Source organism: Salvia splendens, chromosome 19, assembly GCF_004379255.2.
Source record: "Salvia splendens isolate huo1 chromosome 19, SspV2, whole genome shotgun sequence".
Taxonomy (NCBI): Eukaryota; Viridiplantae; Streptophyta; class Magnoliopsida; order Lamiales; family Lamiaceae; genus Salvia; species Salvia splendens.
In genome coordinates, this window is record NC_056050.1 from 28,181,195 (window position 1) to 28,203,946 (window position 22,752).

Here is a 22,752-nt window from a genome sequence, read left to right on the forward strand (position 1 = left end):
AATATACTCCTATATGATGAACCATGAGAAGAAATATTGGAGTGCGCTGAAGTGGATTCTGAAATATCTTGGAGGAACAGGAGACCTTGGGAAATATCTTGAAGCTGAATAAATGGCTTTAACATCAGCGGTGAAGGAAAGCAAATGGCTGAGAGTTTTGACAACAGATTTTGGAATTGATCAATGAGCTATAACAATGGATTGTGATAACAATGGAGCAATCAGTCTTGCCAAGCACCAGATGTTCTATGAACAGTGCAAGCATATCGATGTAAGATTGGATTTCATCTTAGATGAAATTGAGAATGGTCAGGTGAAGGTTGAGAAAATAGATACAACTCATAATCCCTTTGATATGTTGACAAAACCTTTGCGCAAGGAGAAGTTTGACTATTGTTTAAGGTTGTTAAACATTTGTTCTCTGTTTGATGATGTTCCAAGATGGAGATTTGATGAATTATGGAGGATCGTTCAGCTAAGGCTTAGAGCTGGAGCAATGAGGCTAGGTGGAACAAGAGCTGGTTATGTGAAACTAGCCGATAAGAAGAACTAGCCGTTGGTGGCAGTTATAACTAACTTTTCTTTAGTTAGTGTATTAGTCTAATTCTTGTGTAGAGAGTATATGTAGCCACATTTTGTAGCAAGAAACACAATTCATTCTCAAGAAATAAATTTTTACTTTCTGTCAGTCTATAGACTTTTTGTTCAGCATCTTCATCTTCTATAGGTTCTTAATCCAATTGTTCATTGTTCACCAGCAGTGGTATCTAAGGGCATCAGCAGTGGGGCGCCCTAAGGCGCGCCACGTCATCAGTTTTATCCTCCTACATCCCCACCTGCAGTGGGGCGCCCTAAGGCGCGCCCTATGGCGCGCCACATCATCATTTTTTTAATATTTACAAAATCCATACGAATTTAAAAAAACTAATAAATTAAAATACGAATTTCAAAAACTTCATTTCATTTAATAAAAATTAATACATTACAATGCAAATTAAAAAAATGCAAACTTAGCGACGGCGGTTACGAGCCCACACTTCTTCAATCATGTCGCTCATGAGCTGCGCATGATCCTGTTGGTTGCGCATTGAGGCCTGTCTAGATAGAACTTCATTGAAGCCTAACGTTAACCCTCTATCGGGTGTCTCGGTCGACGTGTCGGACAAGCTAGATGCACGGTCATTTTCATTCCAATCGGTGATGCTTCCGCCTTCATTCTCGACTATCATGTTGTGCATGACACGCATATATGACATTGGCGATGACTTCCTTGTACCAGGAACGAGCCTGCCCTTTCACAATTGCCCACCGTGATTAGAGCACACCAAATGCCCGCTCGACATCCTTCCGCGCCGACTCCTGCTTTTGCGCAAATAAAACCCTCTTCTCACCAATTGGGCAGCTGATCGTCTTTAGGAAAACTGGTCACCGTGGGTAGATGCCATCAGCCAAGTAGTACCCCATATGGTATTAGCGTCTGTTGGCAGTGAACTCGATGGCCGGGCCGTTGCCGTTACATTGGTCGGTGAAGAGGGTGGACGAGTTGAGGACGTTAATGTTGTTGTTCGACCCGGCTACGCCGAAGTAAGCATGCCAGATCCAGAGTCGATGGTCAGCGACGGCTTCGAGGATCATCGTCGAGTGGCTGCCCTTGTATCCACTTGTGAATTGGCCTCTCCGCTCCGTCGGACAATTCTTCCACTGCCAGTGCATACAGTCGATGCTCCCGAGCATCCCAGATAACCCGTGCGCCGTCTCGTGCATCTGCATCAGACCCTGGCAATCAGTGGCAGTTGGCTTGCGCAAATATGTGTCGCCATAGGCCTCTACTATCCCCTGACAAAAGCGCTTCAGACACTCGCGGCCTGTAGAATCCCCGCAGTGGAGGTACTCGTCAAAAAGGTCTGCCGTGGTGCCGTATGCCAACTGACGAATAGCAGCCTGCACTTTTGCAATGGTGTAAGACCGGGTTTGCCGATGCCGTCCTCCCGAAACGTGAAGTATTCATCACGTGAAGACAATGTCCGAAGAATGCTGAGAAAAAGGTACCGTGACATTCTAAACCGGCGGCGGAAAACAGTCGGACCCCATCGTGGTTGATCGGCAAAATAGTCTTCAACCAGACGTCTGTGAGCTTCCGGGTGGTCGCGTTGGACATACGTCCTATGTCGAATAGGCCTATGGACTTGCTCAGCCGCCGCCTCCTCGCGCTGCATTGCCGCATAGCATGCCGCCATGGCCTCTTCAACGGCTGCATCTAATGTTTCTGACGTCGAACTACCGGACTCAGACGAACTAGAACTATTGGTGTCGTCGCCGAGATTCATTTTGGTTGGATGTTGAGAGAGAATATGTAAAGAGATAGTCGATATGTTCGTATGTACAAATGAATGAGAAACGATATTTAAATAGAAAATAAAAAACGCGTGTCATCGTCCGCGTAGCCCACAGTGGGGCAGACGATGGCGCCGCCGATGGCCTATCGTCCGCGGCCATCGTCCGCGTAGGCCGCAATGGGGCGGACGATGTCCATCGGCCTTAGTATAGGGCGCGACGATCGTCCGCGGCCTATGTTACGCACCCGCAATGGGGCGGACGATGACGGGCGCGGACGATGCGCGCCATCGGGCGTGCCATCGTCCGCCCCATTGCGGATGGCCTAAATCCTCTAAAAACATATTCTTGCTCCCAAACATTTCAACTAGTGTTGCCCACGGTTCGGAACCGGACGGTTCCGGTTCGGAACCGCCGGTTCCGGTTTGGTCGAAGGCGGAACCGGAACCGGACCGTGAGGCTATTTCACGGTTCCGGTTCCGGTTCGAAAACCGGCGGTTCCGGTTCCGGTTCGGAACCGCCGGTTTTTCCGGCGGTTTAGGCGGTTCCGGTTCAGAACCGGCGGTTTCGCGGTTCGAATTTTTTTTTTTTTGAAATTTGGATTTATACAACAATTTGGAACAAGAGTACAAGACAATGTATAATTCAAATAGAAATACGACGAATAAGGAGAAAATGATATCAATTTTATTGAGTTTGAGTTGTAACGGACAACGATACATTACAATTTACAATGCATATACATCTACAACTACAACTACAAGTATACAATATACAACAATGTAATATAATTTACAAGTGTCGTCGGACTCGGGAACGTAAATAAAAAAAACATGAAATGGGGGGGGGGGGAATTGAAAAGGGCTTGAGCTCAACTTAAACTTTCAAAGTTAAACTTTTCAAATTTAAGTTGAGTTGCATACGTATCCACAATTTTATTGAGGAATCAAAGCCCATGTAGTTCTCGGGATGATGACATATTGCTATGTAGAAATGTAGAAATATGGAATAATATATATTTTTTTGTTTTAGCAATTGAGAAAGAAAGACAACTTATAGAACTACGGGAACAAGTATAAGTGTATAACAATGCATAATAAGAGTAGCACTTGCGTAATTAAATGGAAACACGATAGCACAAATGAGAAATTGGAGACAAAGAGAGAGAATTGAGAGATTGAAGAGAGAAACTCTTATGGAAGAATTCGAATTTGAAAAAAAAATTGAATTTTCGGAAAACTGGCGGTTTTGGCGGAAAACCGCCGGAACCGCCGGTTTCCGGGCAAAACCGCCGGTTAACCGCCAAAAAACCGCCGAAACCGGCCGGTTTTGCAGCTGAAAAGCTACCGCCGTCGGCCCCATCCCCGATGCCTTGATATACGCGCCCGAACCGGCGGTTCTGCCGGTTAACCGCCGGTTCCGAACCGTCCCGAACCGCTGGTTCGGTGACGGTTCCGGTTCGGAATATCTTGAACCTGAACCGGACCGCGACCCGAATTACGACGGTTCCGGTTCGGGAAAATTGCCACGGTTCCGGTTCGGAACCGGAACCGGTGGGCATCTCTAATTTCAACTACGGACTATCACACTTATGATTCATCTTTCCTATGGGATTTAGTATCAACAAAAATATTGAAAATGGTATCGAACTTTTCTCAATAAATTGATAAATCGGTGAAAAACGACAGCAATCGAGCCCATCATTAAAATAGTTAATGGCCCAATAAAATTAAATGCCCAAATTTCATAGTTCATACTTTTCTCCAAAACCTCTGAAAACCCTCTTCTTCTCAGCTCCCACACTGTTCCTCCCTGTAAACAACACAGCGATGCTTGCTCGATTAATCCACAAATCTTCACAATTTCATCGATGTCTATCTCTAATTTCCTCGAGCTCGAATTTCATAGCTCCAAGTGCCCTAATCCCAAAACCTAACCGTTTTCTATCGCTGAAAGCTCCTCATTTTTCGTTCTTTTCTACACGAGGGAACAGTGGGGGCGATGATTCCACTACATCGACTACCGATTTGTGGAAAATGTCGTCGGAAGCTGACGAAGATATCGACTCCGTGTTCTCGATGGATCCCGGCAATCTACCGGGACTCGACGATCGGAACGGCGGCGTTATGAGGAGTGGTAATGGGGAGAGGGGTGGTGTGCATGGTGGCGGCGATTGGGAAGGCTCGGATGCTGGCGGGAGTGATATTTTTTCGGAGGCGCGGGAGTTTGGTGGAGGGGATGAGGAGGGGCCAGCTGAAGATTATACACCGTGGAGTTTTTCGGAGGAAGGGAAAGGGGAACCGGATGATGATTTGTTCGGCGGAGTTCAAGCTGAGGGAGAAGAAATGGGGTTCGGTAGATTAGAAGATGATGGAGTAGGGTTGGGGGCTGAAAAGAGCGAGGCGGAGAAACAACTCGAAGCAGAGGCGAAAGCTTTGACTGCTGCTCTCAAAGGTGGGTTCTTTGATTAGTTTTGTTTTGTAATTTCTCAATCTTTGGCTTGGTGGTCGATGGTGTCATGTCTATTAAATTGTGTTTAAAATTGAAATATATGTCATGAATTTTATGTTATCCCATTTACTTGGTTAATTTATTTTGTATTGGAGAAATTAAAATTGCTATACTGTGATTGAGATTCATGGTTTCTTCTTAAAGGTGCCAATATGCTCATTTTCTTTCATTTTGTGTGAAATTGGCCATTACTTACTGACAATTTAATTTGCCTGAAACTGATCTGATAATAAGTTGATGTAATTCACGTTCTACTTTGGTAATTTGCCTGCTGATATGAAGTTTTTGAATTATCTAACTTTGAAGTTGGATTAGTGTAAATATTTATGTTAATCTTTCAGTTTGCAAAAGTTGGTTGCAGCTCTCTAAATCTCTATTGAGAAATGTATACTGCCATATCTATGTCTAGGCCATCATAACTTGTTCTAAATGTTCCATCTTTTTTAGATACTCCTATGACTTAGCTTAAAAATTCTCCCATAGGGAAGCCTTTTTGGAAATACTGTTTACTAATTTTGCTGATTCTTGCAGGTTCTGATCGTGCATTTGGTGACCTTATAGCTGCATCTGGAATAACAGATGAGATGCTGGATAGTTTAATTGCACTGAAGGACTTCGAAGGCATTCAAGGCCTACCTTCTCTATCTGAAATAGAGGAGATGCGCTATGAGAAGAATACTAAGAAGTCCGGTAGAGCAGAAATAGAGCGCCAGAAACAAGAAGAAGCTGCCAAGGCTCGTGTCAGAAAAGTAGATGAGAAGGGAAGGTCTTATGGAACAGGAAGACGGAAATGCAGCATAGCACGTGTTTGGCTTCAGCCTGGTGATGGGAAATTTTTGGTGAATGACAAAGAGTTTGATGTATACTTCCCTATGCTTGATCACCGAGCTGCTCTTCTTCGGCCTTTCTCTGAAACGAAAACATTGGGCATGTGGGATATCAATTGTACTGTTCAAGGAGGTGGCACTACAGGTGAGTATTAGCTTTCTACTAATCATCATTGTCTGGTTGATTGCTTGAACTTTTATTAGAGTATGGTAGATGAGGTAATAAGACATATATTCTCTGATTAAAGAATAATAGTACTAAAATCTTAACTACAAAGACCTGATGTTGTTTCTTTCTCTTTAATTCTCTTATAGAAGCAAATGTTATTTTTCACCATGTTTTGATGACTTCAGCTGAGTGAGTTCCTCATGATGTACTGTAGCTAATCAGTTGCTTGCTATCATCCTATTAGCTTTGACATGGCTGTAAAGAGGTTTATTTTTGTTTCACACCTGCATTGTGTGATTTGTTACCCCTTAAAATCTTTAGACCAGAGCTGTTAAAACTCATTTTTTAACTAAACTTTCAGGACTTAGTTGGCTGTTAAAAAGATTGGCATGACGTTCCTGCTACTATAAATTAAAAATGCAGTTGAGTTTGATAGAGTTCCATTGACCTTCAATTGCAATTTGTAGTATATGTGAAAAAGCATTGTGTTTAGCCACCAGACATGACCAGCTAGATTTTTTCTCCAGGAGATTCTTAATTTCCAATTTTTGTTGCCATACTGTGGATTAACACTATGCACAAACATTGCAGGTCAAGTTGGAGCAGTCCGATTGGGGATCAGTAGAGCATTACAAAACTGGGAGCCAGGACTACGCCCCCCTCTAAAACAAGGTCTAACTTCTGAGACCGGATATTGTTTACAATGTTTGATCATTCGCATGCCCTGTAATTTTTGAAGCTACCTAGTTGCAAAAGTTTAGAACTTACTGTTCTTACATCTACCTTATACAACTTAACAGAGATTGTGATATATTTTGCCTCTAATCCTGTTTACACTGTTTCTTCAGCTGGTTTTCTGACGAGAGACTCAAGAGTTGTGGAAAGGAAGAAACCTGGTAAAGCGAAAGCTAGGAAAAGCTTCCAATGGGTCAAACGTTAACCATTTTGTAGTCTTCATGTATGGCAGCAGTTATACCGCAGCAGTTCTAGCTTTTTTATCCATATAATACAAAGCTAGTCAGGTTAGCCTCCTCTGTAATACAGTCTTTAGTCTCAACATTTGCTCCAGCGCTTGCCGATGTTTCAATGTTCATCACCTTCCCCATCTTTCTGCGATTATGTGATGATATTGTTGCAGCTCACTGCATTTGATTCTTTTTTTACGTTGTAATACGCAGGCAGAAAATCTCTGAAGTATTGATTGATGTAACCTCACTTTAGAAAAACTAGCATTGAGTTCGCGAATAAACTTAGATACTCTCCAGTGATGCTCCTGAAAAACTAGCATTGAGTTAGATATACCTCATTTGTTTGCTCCTAGCTAACATAAATATAAGCTTGAAGATTTACTAAATTAAAATTCTAAAGTTATTGAAGAAAAATGTATCGACTCCGCTCATATCCGCGTATAGAAACAGAATAAAATCAAGAGCAAAAAAAGGCTACCTCAAATTGTGAGGTTTGACATATTTCACAATGAGAAATGCCTTCTTTCTAAGACCGCATTTGGCCACACGTTGTTTTATACTCCCTCCGTTCCTTACTAGTGGAGCATTTTACCATTTTAGTATGTTTCATAGTAATGGAGTTATTTCTCTTTTTATTAAAAGTCAATATATTTCTTCTTACTTACTTTATTCTCTATTCATCTCTCTACTTTTTTTATTTCCTCCTTTTTTCTTCCTTACCTAACCAATCTAGCACAATTTTTCTTGAATCATGAGTCGAAGAGAAACGCCACCTCTACTACCGCGGAACGGAGGGATTATGAATCTCCATTTCCATGCTTGCTACTTCCAATCCCTCTCTCTACATATACCTGGCTATAATCTCCCAAAACCAAACACCAACACCAACACATCTGCAATAACTAAAGCTTACGTCTGATTCCTAACGAAAAGATGGCGTTGCGCTACCAAGTGGAGGTCACCATCACCTCCGCCAAAGATCTCAAAAACGTCAACTGGTGCGACGACACTCTCAACCCATCGCTAAGTCCTCCGACGGTGGTACCTCCCCCTTCTGGGACCACCGCCGCCTCCTCCCCTTTGACACCCCCATCCATGAATCCATGCTCCACATTCACATCGTCCATGCCCACGCTGCCGACGACACAAACTGCTCATCGGTTCCGTGTGCCTCCCCTTCAGTGACGTTGTTGATGTCGACCTTGGTGCCAATTGCTGTGCCACCTTCGCGCTCAACCTCAAAGCGTCCCTCTGGCCGCCCCCAGGGGAAGGTTGACGTCTCCGTCAGTCTGCGCGAGCTGAGCTATCATGCGCTGGACCCCTACTATGCTCCTCCATGTGGGGTGGCGCCACCCGGCTTACGGAGGAGCTACTCCGAGCTACGGGCAGAGCAGCTACTACGGGGAGGAGGAGGAGAGTAGTAAGTTTGGGGGGATGGGCACGGGATTGGCTGTGGGTGTGGTTGCATTCGAGGAGCATATTACTGATGACGTGGCGTATGATGTTGGTTACGATGATTAGGATTAGTAGTCGCGTTTACTCCTTTTCTTTTTTGTTAAACATGAAACATTTTCTTTTGTTTTCCTAATTTGATGTATATTGGATGGTTTGTGCACAATCAAGCAATAAGGAAGAAGAATTTACGGAATAATCGATAAATTTGTTCAAAGTATTATGCCATTATGCTCAAGGATATTCTTCATCAAGTTAATTTGTCAATAATAAAAATAAATTCTTAATCAAGGAGGTTTGGCCCATGCCCCCCACCCCAAAAAAGAGGGAAAAATCATGTAGGTAAAATATAATATCCTCGTATAAATTAATCAAGGTCTGATACCATAGTTGCTATTTAATTGGGGGTTTTAATATATTAGACCTTATCACTTGACTGAAGGCATGTGACATTATCTGAATTTTTTATTGAACTAAACGAGCATTATTCAAAAAGTCTAGTAACTTACAATATGTCAGACTTCAGTATCTATTGAACTCTCCTAAATTTCATAGGCTAGCTGCTATGTTCACTACGTATGCGTGAAGTATTAGGTTTCATGGAATAGACGTACAAGTTAATTAGTCTCTCGTAGTACGTTGTTCGATTAGATGAATTTGGTCCGATACCTAGTCTTTGGATGACGTCTCGTATGATTAATCTGGTCTTATGAGTCTTGACCTTTCGTGTGATGTTAATTCCAGATAATTTAAGGCCATCTTAATCTCAAGAATCTTGTAACCAAACCAAGGTATTGATCAAACAAATAATAGAATTATGAAGTATATGTAGTACTCTCTATGTTCCCTCATAGTTGATGCGAAACTTTTCAGCACATAGTTTAAGAAATGAAGAAATAGAAAAAGGTAGAGAGAATAGAGTAAAAAGTGAATAAAGTGGAGAGAGTAAAGTAAGAGAGATTAAAGTAACTATATATGGAAATGACTCAACTATGAGGGAACTTCCCGAAATAGAAAAATGACTAAACTATTAGGGAACGGAGGGAGTACTATCATCATATAATAGTAGAATTCAAAATTGAGGAAACGCAAATCTTTTTCCCCACATCTTTCCAAGTTTTCCTTCTAAGATACATTGAAGCAAATATTTTATCATGCTTAACTTACAACCAATTAATTCAATACTTATAAGAAAAGTTATCCACACAATTATAAAAGGTGAAAAGTATCATTAGTCCTCTTCGATCGGTCCATGAAATCATAAATTAAGCCTCTCTACCACCAAGGTATATACATTTGACGCAATATTCTTTTATACTCCATATATCAGTTAATTCATTCATTCAGAAGTAAATTCATGTATCAAATACTTTCTTGTTTCTCATATCTTTTTCATCAATCAAAAGTTGGAAAAAACTAGGATACACATTCATCATAAGAGCTGATAAAGGTGGATGAAGATCAAACTTCATTCCAAAATCAAGACCTTGTTCTCATCCAATTGTAAGTTCGTTTTTTTTATACTATATAATTTCTCAATCATTTTACCTAAATACTACTACTACTACTTATCTCCAATTAGATTGGTCTTGTTGAGGTATGTACATGCATCGAAAATGTGAATATCTAAATACTTAATGAATCACTCCTCATATGAGTAGCTAGGGTTTGGTTGTATCTGACCTATTTTATCCATGCATGGGAAGCGACCGAACCAAATGAGTCGAACCCAGAAATTTTGGACATACGCGAAGAATACGCTAAAGCTTTTCGAACGGAATCTTACACTGATTTTTGGACACACGTTCTTGCCTTAAACCGAGGGCAGCTCACCCCTCACAGAAGTCTGGGCTCCAAAACAGCAGCTCGGCTGCCTTCGTACCGGCTGTTCGCGGAGAATCTCTTGGATCCGGATCAGCCCACTGTAAAACGGATCCTGAGCACGACCCGCATCCACCCAAATATTTCACCTCTCTTGACCGACTACTTCGGCACTACCTCTTGTGCTTCTCATCTTTGCGGGCTTCTCCTCAAAGATATTAACCACATAAGGAAGAAATTCAAATCCTTGAAAGACCCATCGAAAATAAACCATTTACCCGTAGTGGTGACCCGGGTGACCTTATTCTCAAGATCCAACCCCTTCTCCTTGCTAGGTGCATCGATGAGCCGTCTCCGAGCCGTGCAAGCCGGTTGCTCCGACCTGCTCAGACAGCTCGAGTCACGTCGTGACAAGGCGCTGTTGAAGCTCCGACGCCTCAAGAAGGTGAAGCTCGGGTCAGCTCTTCTCCTGGTGGCCGTCACGGCTTCGCTGGTGGTGGTCGTGGCGGCTCATGCTTTCGTGATGCTGGTGGCTGCACCCGCCGTGATGATGGAGCTGGCTTCGATGGAGGAGCTGGCTAGGTGGTCGGCTCAGCTGGACACGGCGGCTAAGGGGACTTACATACTGATCAGGGACTTGGACACGATAGGCCGGCTGGTGGCTCGGCTTAACAACGAGCTGGAGCGGGTGGATGGGTTGGTGCAACTGTGGGTGCAGAGAAGGGATGATGGGCTGCAAGGTAGTGAGGAAGTGGCTTGCCAGCTGAAGAAGAATAACCAGAGCTTCATGGAGCAGTTGGATGAGTTGGAAGAACATTTGTACTTGTGTTTCATGACCATAAATAGAGCCAGAAACCTTGTTCTCAAACAAATTCTGGATTCTGCCACTCTCAATTCATCACATAACTAGCCTATCAATTCATCCAATCGATACCTCACAATATTTATTCATATAACTATCATTATTTACATTACATAAATATATAGTAGTAGGAGTATGTGTCAAGATAATTGCAAACATAACAATATGGAGTATCTTATTACCGCATGTTCGGTTTATAGTATTACTATCAGGTCAAGATTAGCTTGGGTTATTTGGTTGCCAAGGATGGAGGGAGTATATTTCTACACACGGAGGGGGTGGACGATATGCTTTTTCGGCTCAGTCTCTATGGTGTGAAATGCGGAGGCCGCACCACCCTCTTCTGCCTCACTGCCGCATTTGCCCCTCCTCCGCTCTATCTGGTTCTTAATCTCTTTCTTTTTTGGCCACCTATGATATTTTACCATGTCAATTTATTTTACATTCAATATTACCCCATATCATTATATCCTTTAATTTTTCTTTTACAGATTAAGCAAAAATGAAGTGCATAAATCGTAATTTAATCTTCCATCTCATCTCAAACTGTATAAATATTATTAGTATATTTATAAAATTAAAGATAAAATTAGACATGAAATAGATTAATGGATCACTACTATTTAATTTTCCTCCAATGAAAAACTATATCAATTAATTTATAAAAAGAGTATAACAGAACTGTATTAATAGTATTATCGTTTGAATTAGCTGGCGTAAATTATTACCAATACATTGATTAAAGTTGGTGAAATTATATGATATGAATCATATAATTGCCAGCATTAATATTGACAGATGAAACGAGAAATGGAAGAAGCATTTATGGTTCAGTGTTGCATATAATTCTGAATGGTTAATTATATTAGCCGCCGATTCAGGTTTGGAAATTGGGTAGAGCTTTCTCATACATTATAGTACTCCGTATTAGTTTTAAACGTAAGTAGGTCCCATATTTCACATTTATTCTTTGATAGGTTAGAAAAATCAATAAAAAAATAGTTTAATCGGATAATAACTCATCTATCTATATGATAAAAAAATCTAAAATTATGCATTATTATCATGTTTTATCTATTCATCTTCTCTACCAAACTGTGTGCTATAAATTTTAGAGTTAATAAATGGGGAGTAGACAAATCTTCACCAACTTCCGACGTGACAAATAAATTTTATAGTGTGTGAATAAGTTTAGGTATCAAAATGTATAGTACTACCTTTTTTTAAGTGTTGAGATATTCTTATGAATACATTTTATAAACATTAGGATTTAGGACGATACTATCTTACTATATAGTAGTACTACTTCGTATAATAAACACCATTTCACATCTAATAATTAATCAAGGATGTGTGGGTGAAAATAGATTATTGTGGGACTCAACTCCCACCAAAATGTAGTAATAAATGTCTTACAACTACACCAATGAAAACTATTAAATGCAATCCCAACTACACCAAACTAACTACTACTATAAATATGTGCACATCTGCAATAATCCATTTAACAAGCCAAAAAAACCAAATTTTAAGGTTTATTTGTAAAGATTTTTCTTGGACACGGCTGGTGAACTTGCAAATGGTGAGAAGAAAGTGGGAGGTATCCAACCCTCAACACAACATATGTTAAGCCCAAAAAATTAATTGGAAGGAAAGAGTGTCAATTGGTCACGTTCGATCTTCCCTACCTCGCCTTCTACTACAACCAGAAGCTTCTCCTCTACAAAGGTGGCGACGATGGCGGCGCCGCCGTGTAGAAACTGAAAGATGGGCTGGCTGTTGTGTTAGAGGAGTTCCATCAGCTGGCTGGGAAGCTCGAGAAGGATGAGGATGGGGTGTTCAAGGTGGTGTATGACGATGATATGGAGGGTGTCGAGGTTGCCGAGGCTGTGGACGTGGCGGAGCTCACGGCGGAGGAGGGCTTCTCCAGATTCAAGGAACTGTTGCCGTACAATGGAGTCTTGAATTTGGAGGGGCTGCAGCGCCCCCTACTGGCGGTGCAGGTGACACCCATTTCATTTATAACAATTCTATCCTCAAAGTATTACATGAATTAAATTCCTTAAGCAGTGAGTTAGTGTGACTACTCTTAATCATAATTGTTGGCAATTGAAACTAAAAATATAACATATAACTGTCCCACATCGGTGTCAAGATAAAACTGAAACTAGTATATAAGTCTCATGGACCCCTCCTCCTATCACCAATTGGTTTTAGGATGGAACCCATGGATTTCTATCTTGGTATCAGAGCGGGTCGCCGACTGTGAGTCATATTTAACTGACCCAGTAGTATATCTGGGCTGAAACCGAAAAAAATGACTGACCCAGCAGTATAACTGGGCTGAAAATTTGGGCCAAGTGGTCCCAGCCGATCGAAAAAAATTGGACCGATTGTCCAATCGATTAGAAAAAAGTCCAACCCCTCCAAGGTTCATAATTTGGGCCAAGTGGTCCCAGCCGATCGAAAAAAATTGGACCGATTGTCCAATCGATTAGAAAAAAGTCCAACCCCTCCAAGGTTCACCTTGAAGGATTTGAGGGAGGGTGTTGGCAAATGAAACTAAAAATATAACATATAACTGTCCCACATCGGTGTCAAGATAAAACTGAAACTAGTATATAAGTCTCATGGACCCCTCCTCCTATCACCAATTGGTTTTAGGATGGAACCCATGGATTTCTATCTATAATGAATGTTATGATTGAATTTACTTTCATTTTAGATCTAGGGTAGATATTGAAAGAACTACTGTTAATTGAAAAAATACCATAAGTTTAACATTTGCAATTTTATCATATCTTTTTGTTTTCAAATAGGTATATCGATTTGAAAGTGGGACATAAATTCCACTTACTTCGCCTACCCAACTTATGTTAAAGTTGCAATTATTAAATACATAAAGTGTTAATGTCATGTGATGTGAATTGTTTTTGTAATTTTATCATACCTATTTTGGTTTTATAATTCGGCTGTTGTATATTTCATAAAGTGTTAATGTAATGTGAAATGTTTGGTGTAATATTTAATGTTGTAGTTGAAAATAGTACTTCTCCCTCTGTTTCTCTATAGTTGAATCATTTTTTCATTTTGAGAAGTTTCCTCATAGTTGAGTCATTTCTATATATAGTAACTTTTTTCTCTTTCTTACTTTTCTCTCTTACTTTATTCACTTTCTATTTCCTTCTCTCTACTTTTTTCCTTCTCTTACTTTTTTATCTATTTATTTAACGCATTCAACATCCTTTCTTAAACTCCGTGCTGAAAAGTTTTGCCTCAACTATGAAGAAACGGAGGGAGTAGTAGTATAAAAATCTAGGAGACTGAGATTCACACAAAACAATTTCACTATTAAATGATCTACCATCTTGTTATCTCCTTTTATAAATCGTGAATAGGACTGCATTCATCTACAAACAATATCTCATTTTTGTTATTTTAAGATTTAGATATATGAAAGTCTCATTTGTTTTATTTTTCTATTTTAAGTAAATAAACTTCAAATTCTATTAAATTATTATACTTATATATTTTATTATAAAATTAATATATAAAAAATGCATAATTTCTTCTATATTTTAAAACTCTTTTTAAATTGTGAAAGGATGAAGTAATTATTAGTAGCAACTAGCAAAGTTAATTTAATTTAGTTTGATAGATCACGAAGCTAAAGGATGGGCTGGCAATGGGCCTGGCCTTCAATCACGCGATAATCGACGGAACCTCTATGTGGCACTTCATGAGCTCGTGGGCCGCCATTTGCAATGGGTACAGCTCGGTTCCGGTGCCACCTTTCCTAGAGCGCACCAAGGCGCGAAACACCCGAGTAAAACTTGATCTCTCCCAACCCTCGGACGCACCAGAGCACGCCAACTCAGCATCCAACGGCCTCGCTCTCCGCGGCCAGGTGTTCAAGTTCTCCGCCTCTGCAATCGAGCGGATCAAGACCAACGCCAACGCCAACGCCAACGCCACCGCCACCGCCACCGCGGGGCCATTTTCCACGTTCCAATCTCTCTCCGCGCACGTGTGGCAGGCTGTGACCCGCGCGCGCGAGCTAGGACCCACCGACTACACGGTGTTCATGGTGTTTGCGGACTGCCGGAAGCGGGTCGACCCGCCCATGCCGGAGAGCTACTTCGGGAACCTGATCCAGGCAATCTTCAGGGTGAGCGGGGCGGGTCTGATCCTGTCGAACCCAACAGAGTTCGGGGCGGGGCTGATCCGGGAGGCGATCGAGTCGCACAACGCGGAGGCGATCGAGAAGAGGAACGAGGAATGGTGTGGAGATCAGTTTGGAAGCTAAGACCATGGACAAACTTGCCAAGGATAACGACTTCTTGTTCGAGAGTAGTTTATAATTGTTGGAAGTTTGGCAAAATTTTTCCATCCCACATCGGTGGGGATTAGGTAGTTTGGGGGTGTGGAGCTCATCCCCCATTATGTAAATCATCCTCAAATATTGTATCCTCTTCTCCGTCTATATATAAGCGGGCTGTGCAGAGGTGCTCGGAGACGTAGGCAATTTGGCTGAACTCCGTTATCAAAGTCTCAGGTGTGTTCTTTCTTTATTATTTATTTTGTTCCGCATTTATTTCTGGGTTTATTTTCTGTTGGGATATTGCATTCAATATTATTTGCGGGTTTGGTAGTAGTGTTTTGTACGGTTCTTTTAGGTGTTTTTATATTGTGATAAATACATCAACTGATAAATTCTATTAGGAATCTGGTATTTAAGAGGGATAGTGTCCCCGCCAGTCTTTCCAAAGAATTTATTTGGAGAAGTAATTTTATCGAGTAGACCCCATTAGGTTAACTCTGAAATTACTGAATCGGTTCATTTCACTATTTGAGAGAAAATTACCCGGTTTTCTCAACAAGTGGTATCAAAGCCAAAGGTTCGTCCTTGATTCTGTTTGTTTGTAATATTGAATACTTTATTTTGAGTCTATAATGGCGGGTAATGATCAAGAAAACAAGGCTAGTTCTTCGTCATCGTGGTCGAGGTTTCCACTGTCAAATATGAAATTGACGGTGGAGATATTTGACGGTACTGGCCATTTTGGTATGTGGCAGGGGGAGGTTCTAGACTCTCTTTTCCAGCAGGGTCTTGACATTGTCATTGAAGAAAAGAAACAAGAAGATATAGTTGATAAAGATTGGAGTACCATAAATCGGTTAGCTTGTGGAACAATTCGGTCGTGTCTGTCCAGGGAGCAGAAGTATGCTGTCAAGAATGAGACTTCTGCACATAGATTGTGGAAGACACTGGAGGATAAATTTCTGAAGAAGAGTGGTCAGAATAAGCTCCTTATGAAAAAAAGGTTGTTCCGATTTGAATACCGACCAGGTACCACTATGAATGAACACATTACTTTGTTTAACCAATTAGTAGCAGACCTGCTAAATTTAGATGTGAAATTTGAGGATGAGGATCTGGCATTGATGTTGTTGTCGTTTTTACCTGATGAATTTGAACATCTGGAGACCACATTACTCCACGGTAAAGAGAATGTGTCTTTAGATACTACATGTTCTGCTTTGTATAGTCATGAATTGCGAAAGACAGACAAAATGAACGGCAAAGCAGTTACAGATGAAGCATTAGTGTCAAGAGGTCGTCAACAAGGCCGATCAAATGAGAGAAAACGAAGGTCCAAATCGAAAAGGCGAGTTACCAAAGATGAGTGTGCTTTCTGTTATGAGAAAGGACATTGGAAGAAAGACTGCCCAAAGTTGAAGAAGAAAGAAAGGATTTGCAAGATGCAAATGTTGCTGAATGCAAAAATGATACGGAGTCAGATTGTTCTTTTACGGTTTCACCTTCAACATCGCATCCAGACGAGTGGATATTGGATTCAGGTTGCACCTATCATATTGTCCCATCAGGGAGTGGTTCTTTGATTTCGAAGAACTCAATGGCGGATTTGTTTACATGGGAAATGACAGTCCATGTAAGACAGTCGGGATAGGCTCAATCAAGCTACGGAATCAGGATGGATCCACCAGAATTCTGAAGGATGTGCGGTACGTGCCCCAGTTGAAGAAGAATCTCATCTCATTGGGGGCCTTAGAATCTAAAGGCCTAGTTGTGATGATGCGAGATGGAATTCTTAAAGCAACTTCAGGAGCATTGGTGATGTTGAAAGGCGTGAGGAAGAACAATTTTTATTACTATCAAGGTAGTACAGTTGTTGGGACAGTAGCAACTGCAACTTCGAGTAACAAGAAGGATGCAGAGGCGACGAAGCTTTAGCATTTGCGATTGGGACATGCTGGTGAGAGATCATTGCAAATTCTCGCCAAGCAATGATTATTGAAAGGTACGAAGTCTTGCAAATTAGAGTTTTGCGAGCATTGTGTTCTGGGAAAACAGCGAAGAGTGAAATTTGGCACTACAATCCATAATACGAAGGGAATTCTGGATTACGTGCACTCAGATGTGTGGGGACCTGCCAAGACTCCGTCACTTGGAGGTAGATACTATTTTGTCACATTTGTTAATGATTTTTCCAGGAGAGTTTGGGTGTACACTATGAAGAGCAAAAATGAAGTCCTTGGGATTTTTCTGAAATGGAAAGCTCAAGTTGAAAATCAAATGGGGAGGAAGATCAAGCTTCTCCGATCTGACAACGGTGGAGAATACAAGAGTGATCCTTTCCAAGATATATGCCAGGAGTGTGGCATAGTTCGGCACTTCACAGTGAGAAATACACCACAACAGAATGGAGTGTCAGAGTGTATGAATCGAACACTAGTGGAGAAAGTTCGTTGTATGTTGTCTAATGCTGGGCTAGACAGGAAATTTTGGGCTGAGGCCATCACATACGCTCAACACATTGTCAATCGTTTGCCATGTTCTGCCATTGATGGCAAGACTCCTTTAGAGGTATGGTCCGGTAAACCTGCAACTGATTATGATTCTTTGCGTATTTTTGGTTCTATTGTCCATCCATAAAATGGGATATCTGGATACTAGTGTTTTTTTTATCATAGTTTATGCACAGTATTTAATGAAAGATAATAGGACGGAGGAAGAAATTTTTTTTATCGTAGTTTATGCACAGTATTTAATGAAAGATGGGCTCTAGGCACATTGTATGGGCTTTTAGACCCAATTTATTCTTTCATACTGTTTTTTCAATAAAATAAATAACTGGACTCCACTAAAATAAATAATTGGGCTAATTGAGAAATTCAAAGGGTGACTTATTTTCAGAATTATAAGGTTTCTCTGTACCAATTCACTGAAAACGCATCAGAAACCTATATTTTCTCACTAACATGATCCAAAAGTAACCAAACAGATAATTATTCTCTACAAAATATAACACACAGTTCTAGACTAAGTTGTAGATTTGTCTATGAGGTTATTGGTGAAGTCCCATAGCTTTCTGGCCAGATCTTGATCTTTAGCTTGCAAGCTTGTCTCAGCCAAGTTACAGTCAGCATAGTATTTCCCAGTCATGCCTTTAACATCTGGATGCAATGCGACGTAGCATGTTGTTGCTGCTCCCTGCAATTCATTCAAGGCGAACATGCCAAATGTCGATAATTGGAGGCTTTCTTGCACAGGTGACCACTGTCCAAATTTGTATGGTGCTAAAATTCATAACCAGATTGAAAACTGCTGATTTTATCAGAAGACAGTGACACATTTGGACCACCAATGCATATATATACACACACTACCATGCTCAAAGTGGGGTTTTGAAGTAAACAGTGCTATTTCATTATGTTTTACTGCCATCTCAAGAGCCTAAACTTACTTCAAAAGAAAGATAAACATGACTGTTCTTGCTAATGAGGTAAAATACCTGGTGAACATCTTTCATCACGTGCTTACCAAGAGCTGCAACAAGACCTGAACTAACCAAAAGAGAAAAGAATTGGATCAGATACTTAACAGTTATATAAGATGAATTAACTGGACAAGAAGATATTACCATTTAAAAAGCTGTAGTGACGGAAAAGATTTGTGGCAATTGCTCCGGGATGAAGGGAGTTAGCTGTTATTTGCACATTTTCTTCCTTCAAAAAAAAGAATGAGACATGAATGAGAGTTGCTATGTTAGACACATTTGGAAAAATAAAACTTGTGGATGCAAAAATGGGATAAACAAATCTCCTGAATGAATGTATTGCATGTTAATTATTAAAATCATCTTCAGTCACCAACGTAATTGAGTCAAACATATTTGTAGCTTCTACGCTTTAAACTACACAGTCAAGCATGTTAAGAATATAACTAAATAAGGCACCTATCCACATGTGTCATGGCATGCCCACTAGAAAGGTTGAGATTTTATGATCAGGTAGCTACAAGGAATGCCTTCTAATATCTCGAGAAAAAAATATCTTGCACGCTTCTTCATCCACTATTGTGAGGATGGGAAAGAGCCATTTATTTATATGAAGATCAGCTGACAAAAAACTTTTCGTCAACCAATACCCTCAAACGCCTAGCAAGTTCATTAGCATGCAGCACGTTAGCAAGCTTTGATTGTCCATAAGCAGATAGGCTGTTGTACCTGTACATCACCACATGCATCATTTCATGAGACTGGAAATAATAACACTGGTAAATCTAAGGGTTCTTTGAACAAGTTCATAGATATATGTTGGTACTTCTTGGATTTCCCATTTTAATCAGTCTATGAACTGAGAGGAAACTTTTTCTCAAAAAATATCGGAACTCCCAACCCGCTGCAGAGATAAAGGAAAAAACTCTTCCCCAAAACTTCTAGGCTATATCAAGACTTATTTTTCTTTATCAAATATCAACCTTTTTAGGATAAACCGATCTGAATTAAATGCATTACAAATGGGAAGCCTCAATTTACAGAAGTGCACAAACCTCTCATAGTCTCATTCATTATACTTATGGCCAATTCATCTTGAATGCAGTATAATTCTTATCACACCAAGAAAAACAGGCTTGGAATAGATATATAAAATAGATTTCTGTTGTTTAAGAGCATACCCTGATTCATCATTAATTTTATCAAAACGGATTCCTTCATTGTATGGAAATTTGTGCCTTCGGGAAGAGACAATTATGATCCTTCCTTCATGCTTACACTTATCAGCAGTTTTCTTCATGGTTTCCAGCAACAAATTTGTCAAGAGGAAATGTCCTGCAAAAAGACATCACTTGAGTGCTGTCATCTAATACAAATACTTTAATAGGAATGTAACTCTTAATAACTTATAATTCTTTGTCAATCAGCAATCAGCAATCATCAACCTGTATCCTATCGAAATCAAAATTTTAACTAATTTCAGTCCACTATATACCTTGAGTGCTGAAAGTTCTTGCCTACATGGTTTGTTGCAAACTGCAGCTCTATGTTTTCTTCTGAAAGCATGAAAGGTGTTGCCATAATGCCAGCATTGTTTCTAGCAAAAAGCAAAACAAGGAAACACTTTAAACGTAAAAGGTAATTATAAATCGTTAGAACCATTACCCAAAAGAATGAGCCAAGGACTTAGTAAATAATGCCCAGAAAAGAGAGATATTCAGTATGTTTAGTAAATACAGGTGAAGTTTGTCTTGTGTTGCCATCATGGTCTTATCTAGTGAGCATTATTAGTAGTTAAAGTAAAGTTGCTTGAACCTTATTAAGCTCATTAGACTTTGGAACCTAACATGGTCCAAAAATTCTTGGAAATCAAAAGTTAAACATATTAGGCGAAGGAACCTTAGATGGTATTAGCACACATATAATAGTTACTACTAAGATATATCTATGAGATCAAAGAGAATATAAACGCAAATTGCGTTACAAAATCCAAGCTATCAATATATATATATATATATATATATATATATATATATATATATATATATATATATATATATATATATATATATATATGTGAGTAATGATACTAACACTAGCACATTTAAAGGAAGGCCCAAAGAATTGAAATTTGACGCAAAATTCCTGATTGATGTCATAGAACTGAGGTCCAACTCCATTGCATCAAGTTTTGCATATGGAACTTGTTTGATGATTGCTTCCTTAGATCGATGACCCGCACCGACATTTCTAACTCCCATAATGACATGTACACCGCGCAAGGCAAGTACCCCCGCAGTTTCAGCCCCAATACCACTTGAAGCTCCTGTAAACAGAGAGAGGCAAGGCTAGGTCATGAACTAACTTCGCACAAGATATGATAATGCACAACAAATTACAATTGATGCTCTGATTTCCTTATTTGTGATATAAATATATCTTATAAACTGATAAAAAAAATAACTTCAATCCACCGATATCATTTAATCTGCTTACCCGTGATTCGAAACCCCAACAATCAAATTAGAACTTTGCATATTAAAAAGGGAACAAGGAAAAATATTCTCTTTCCTAGGAAGAAAGCAGAAATTGAAATAAATTCACTGGTATCTTTGCAAAGGGAATTGAATATTTAAGTTTCAGCAGATTAAATTAGCTCGAATATATAATACTATCAAGTAACAAATTATAATGAGATAGACGCATAATAGTAGAAATACAGAGGTAAAAATGAATAACCTGTAACAATGGCGGAGAGACCGGAGCCATCAATTCCTTGGGTTACTTGCTCCGCCGTGGAGGTAGGGTTGGCAATTTTCGACACGACACGATAATCTGACACGAATTCGCACGAAATTATTGGGTTGGGGTCAAGTCTTATTGGATCCGTGTCCTTATCGGGTTGACCCATTAAGAACCCGATAATTTCGGGTTGGGTTCGGGTCGGATACGGGTAACCCATTAAGAAATAATATTATTATTTTTATTATTATTTAAAAATATATATATTACTTTATGTTTTTAATTTCTTATAAATTAGGTTTAAATAGTATAAAACGAATTTTAATTGTGTAAATTAGGTTAAAAATTAAGGTTTAATCGTGTAATATTAGGTTTTAATCGTGTAATATCAGGTTCGGGTTGTTATCGTGTCGTATCAACACATATTATATCGTGTCGATAACGGGTTCGTGTCGGGTGCGGGTCGTGTTCGGATTTGAAGGTAGCAGGTCGGGTTCGTGTTCGGATTTATAGTTTCCTTAACATGTCGGGTTCAGGTTAGGCCTTATTGGGTTGGGTCATTATCAGGTTGACCCGATAACGACCCAATCCGCACGATTTACCAGCCCTACGTGGAGGTGGCATAAAAGCCAAAGGGCCCTTTATTGCTGAAGAACCACATTTTCTTTCTCACGGCATAACACTATTTTAAAATATTCATTTTCAATGTTCTTTTTCATCACATAAAATGGCTACTCAGTTTTAAATTTTTAATATTGCTGTGAAATTTTTAATACTATGATCCAACAGGTTCTATTGTTTTATACTACCTCCGTCCCCCAATATTCGTCCCAATTTGATCGGTATGGATTTTAAGAAATATAATGGAAAGTGAGTTAAAAAAGTTAGTAGATTGTGAGATCTACTTTTATATATTAGTTTTATAATAAAATGTGAGTAGGAATGAGTTGGTGGAATATAGACCCACTACCAAAAATGGCAAAAGTGAAATGAAACAAATTTTGAGGGACGGACGAAAATGGAAAACTGGGACGAATTTTCGGGGACGGAGGTAGTATTTTTTAAGTTGGTTGTAAATCCATGAAACCCAAACATAGTTATAATATTCAATTAATTAATTTAATGGAGTAGTAGTACAAAACTACAAATTATGTAGTTTAATCTAGTTCTAGTAGCATTTAAAAAAAATCTCACTATAACAATCCTTCCCTCAACTGATGATGATGATGATGATGATGATGATGATGATGATGATGATGATGAT

General features: G+C 39.9%; 3 protein-coding genes and 1 pseudogene across 3 annotated transcripts; 3 read left to right on the forward strand and 1 right to left on the reverse strand.

The window, feature by feature from the left end:
• The first annotated feature begins 4,083 nt into the window (after positions 1 to 4,083).
• Positions 4,084 to 7,142, forward strand: LOC121780213 (30S ribosomal protein S9, mitochondrial-like). Its single transcript, XM_042177745.1, has 4 exons — positions 4,084 to 4,788; positions 5,377 to 5,817; positions 6,433 to 6,513; positions 6,690 to 7,142. The coding sequence occupies exons 1-4, from the start codon at positions 4,164 to 4,166 to the stop codon at positions 6,779 to 6,781; spliced, it is 1,239 nt and encodes a 412-aa protein (XP_042033679.1). The 5' UTR covers positions 4,084 to 4,163; the 3' UTR covers positions 6,782 to 7,142.
• A 2,353-nt stretch (positions 7,143 to 9,495) lies between these two features.
• Positions 9,496 to 11,033, forward strand: LOC121778718 (UPF0496 protein At3g49070-like). Its single transcript, XM_042176119.1, has 3 exons — positions 9,496 to 9,547; positions 9,668 to 9,764; positions 9,968 to 11,033. Exons 2-3 carry the CDS (start codon positions 9,716 to 9,718, stop codon positions 10,990 to 10,992), a joined length of 1,074 nt encoding a protein of 357 aa, XP_042032053.1. The 5' UTR covers positions 9,496 to 9,547; positions 9,668 to 9,715; the 3' UTR covers positions 10,993 to 11,033.
• Positions 11,034 to 11,796: 763 nt separating this feature from the next.
• Positions 11,797 to 15,518, forward strand: LOC121779294 (annotated as a pseudogene).
• A 2,611-nt stretch (positions 15,519 to 18,129) lies between these two features.
• Positions 18,130 to 21,576, reverse strand: LOC121779295 (short-chain dehydrogenase TIC 32, chloroplastic-like; the record flags this gene model as incomplete). The annotated part of the gene is made up of 8 exons (XM_042176600.1): positions 18,130 to 18,526; positions 18,762 to 18,808; positions 18,891 to 18,975; positions 19,397 to 19,475; positions 19,928 to 20,081; positions 20,264 to 20,343; positions 20,841 to 21,072; positions 21,486 to 21,576. Coding segments are annotated over 8 exons (1,005 nt in total), but the record flags the coding sequence as incomplete, so codon positions are not given.
• Between the last annotated feature and the right edge of the window lie 1,176 nt (positions 21,577 to 22,752).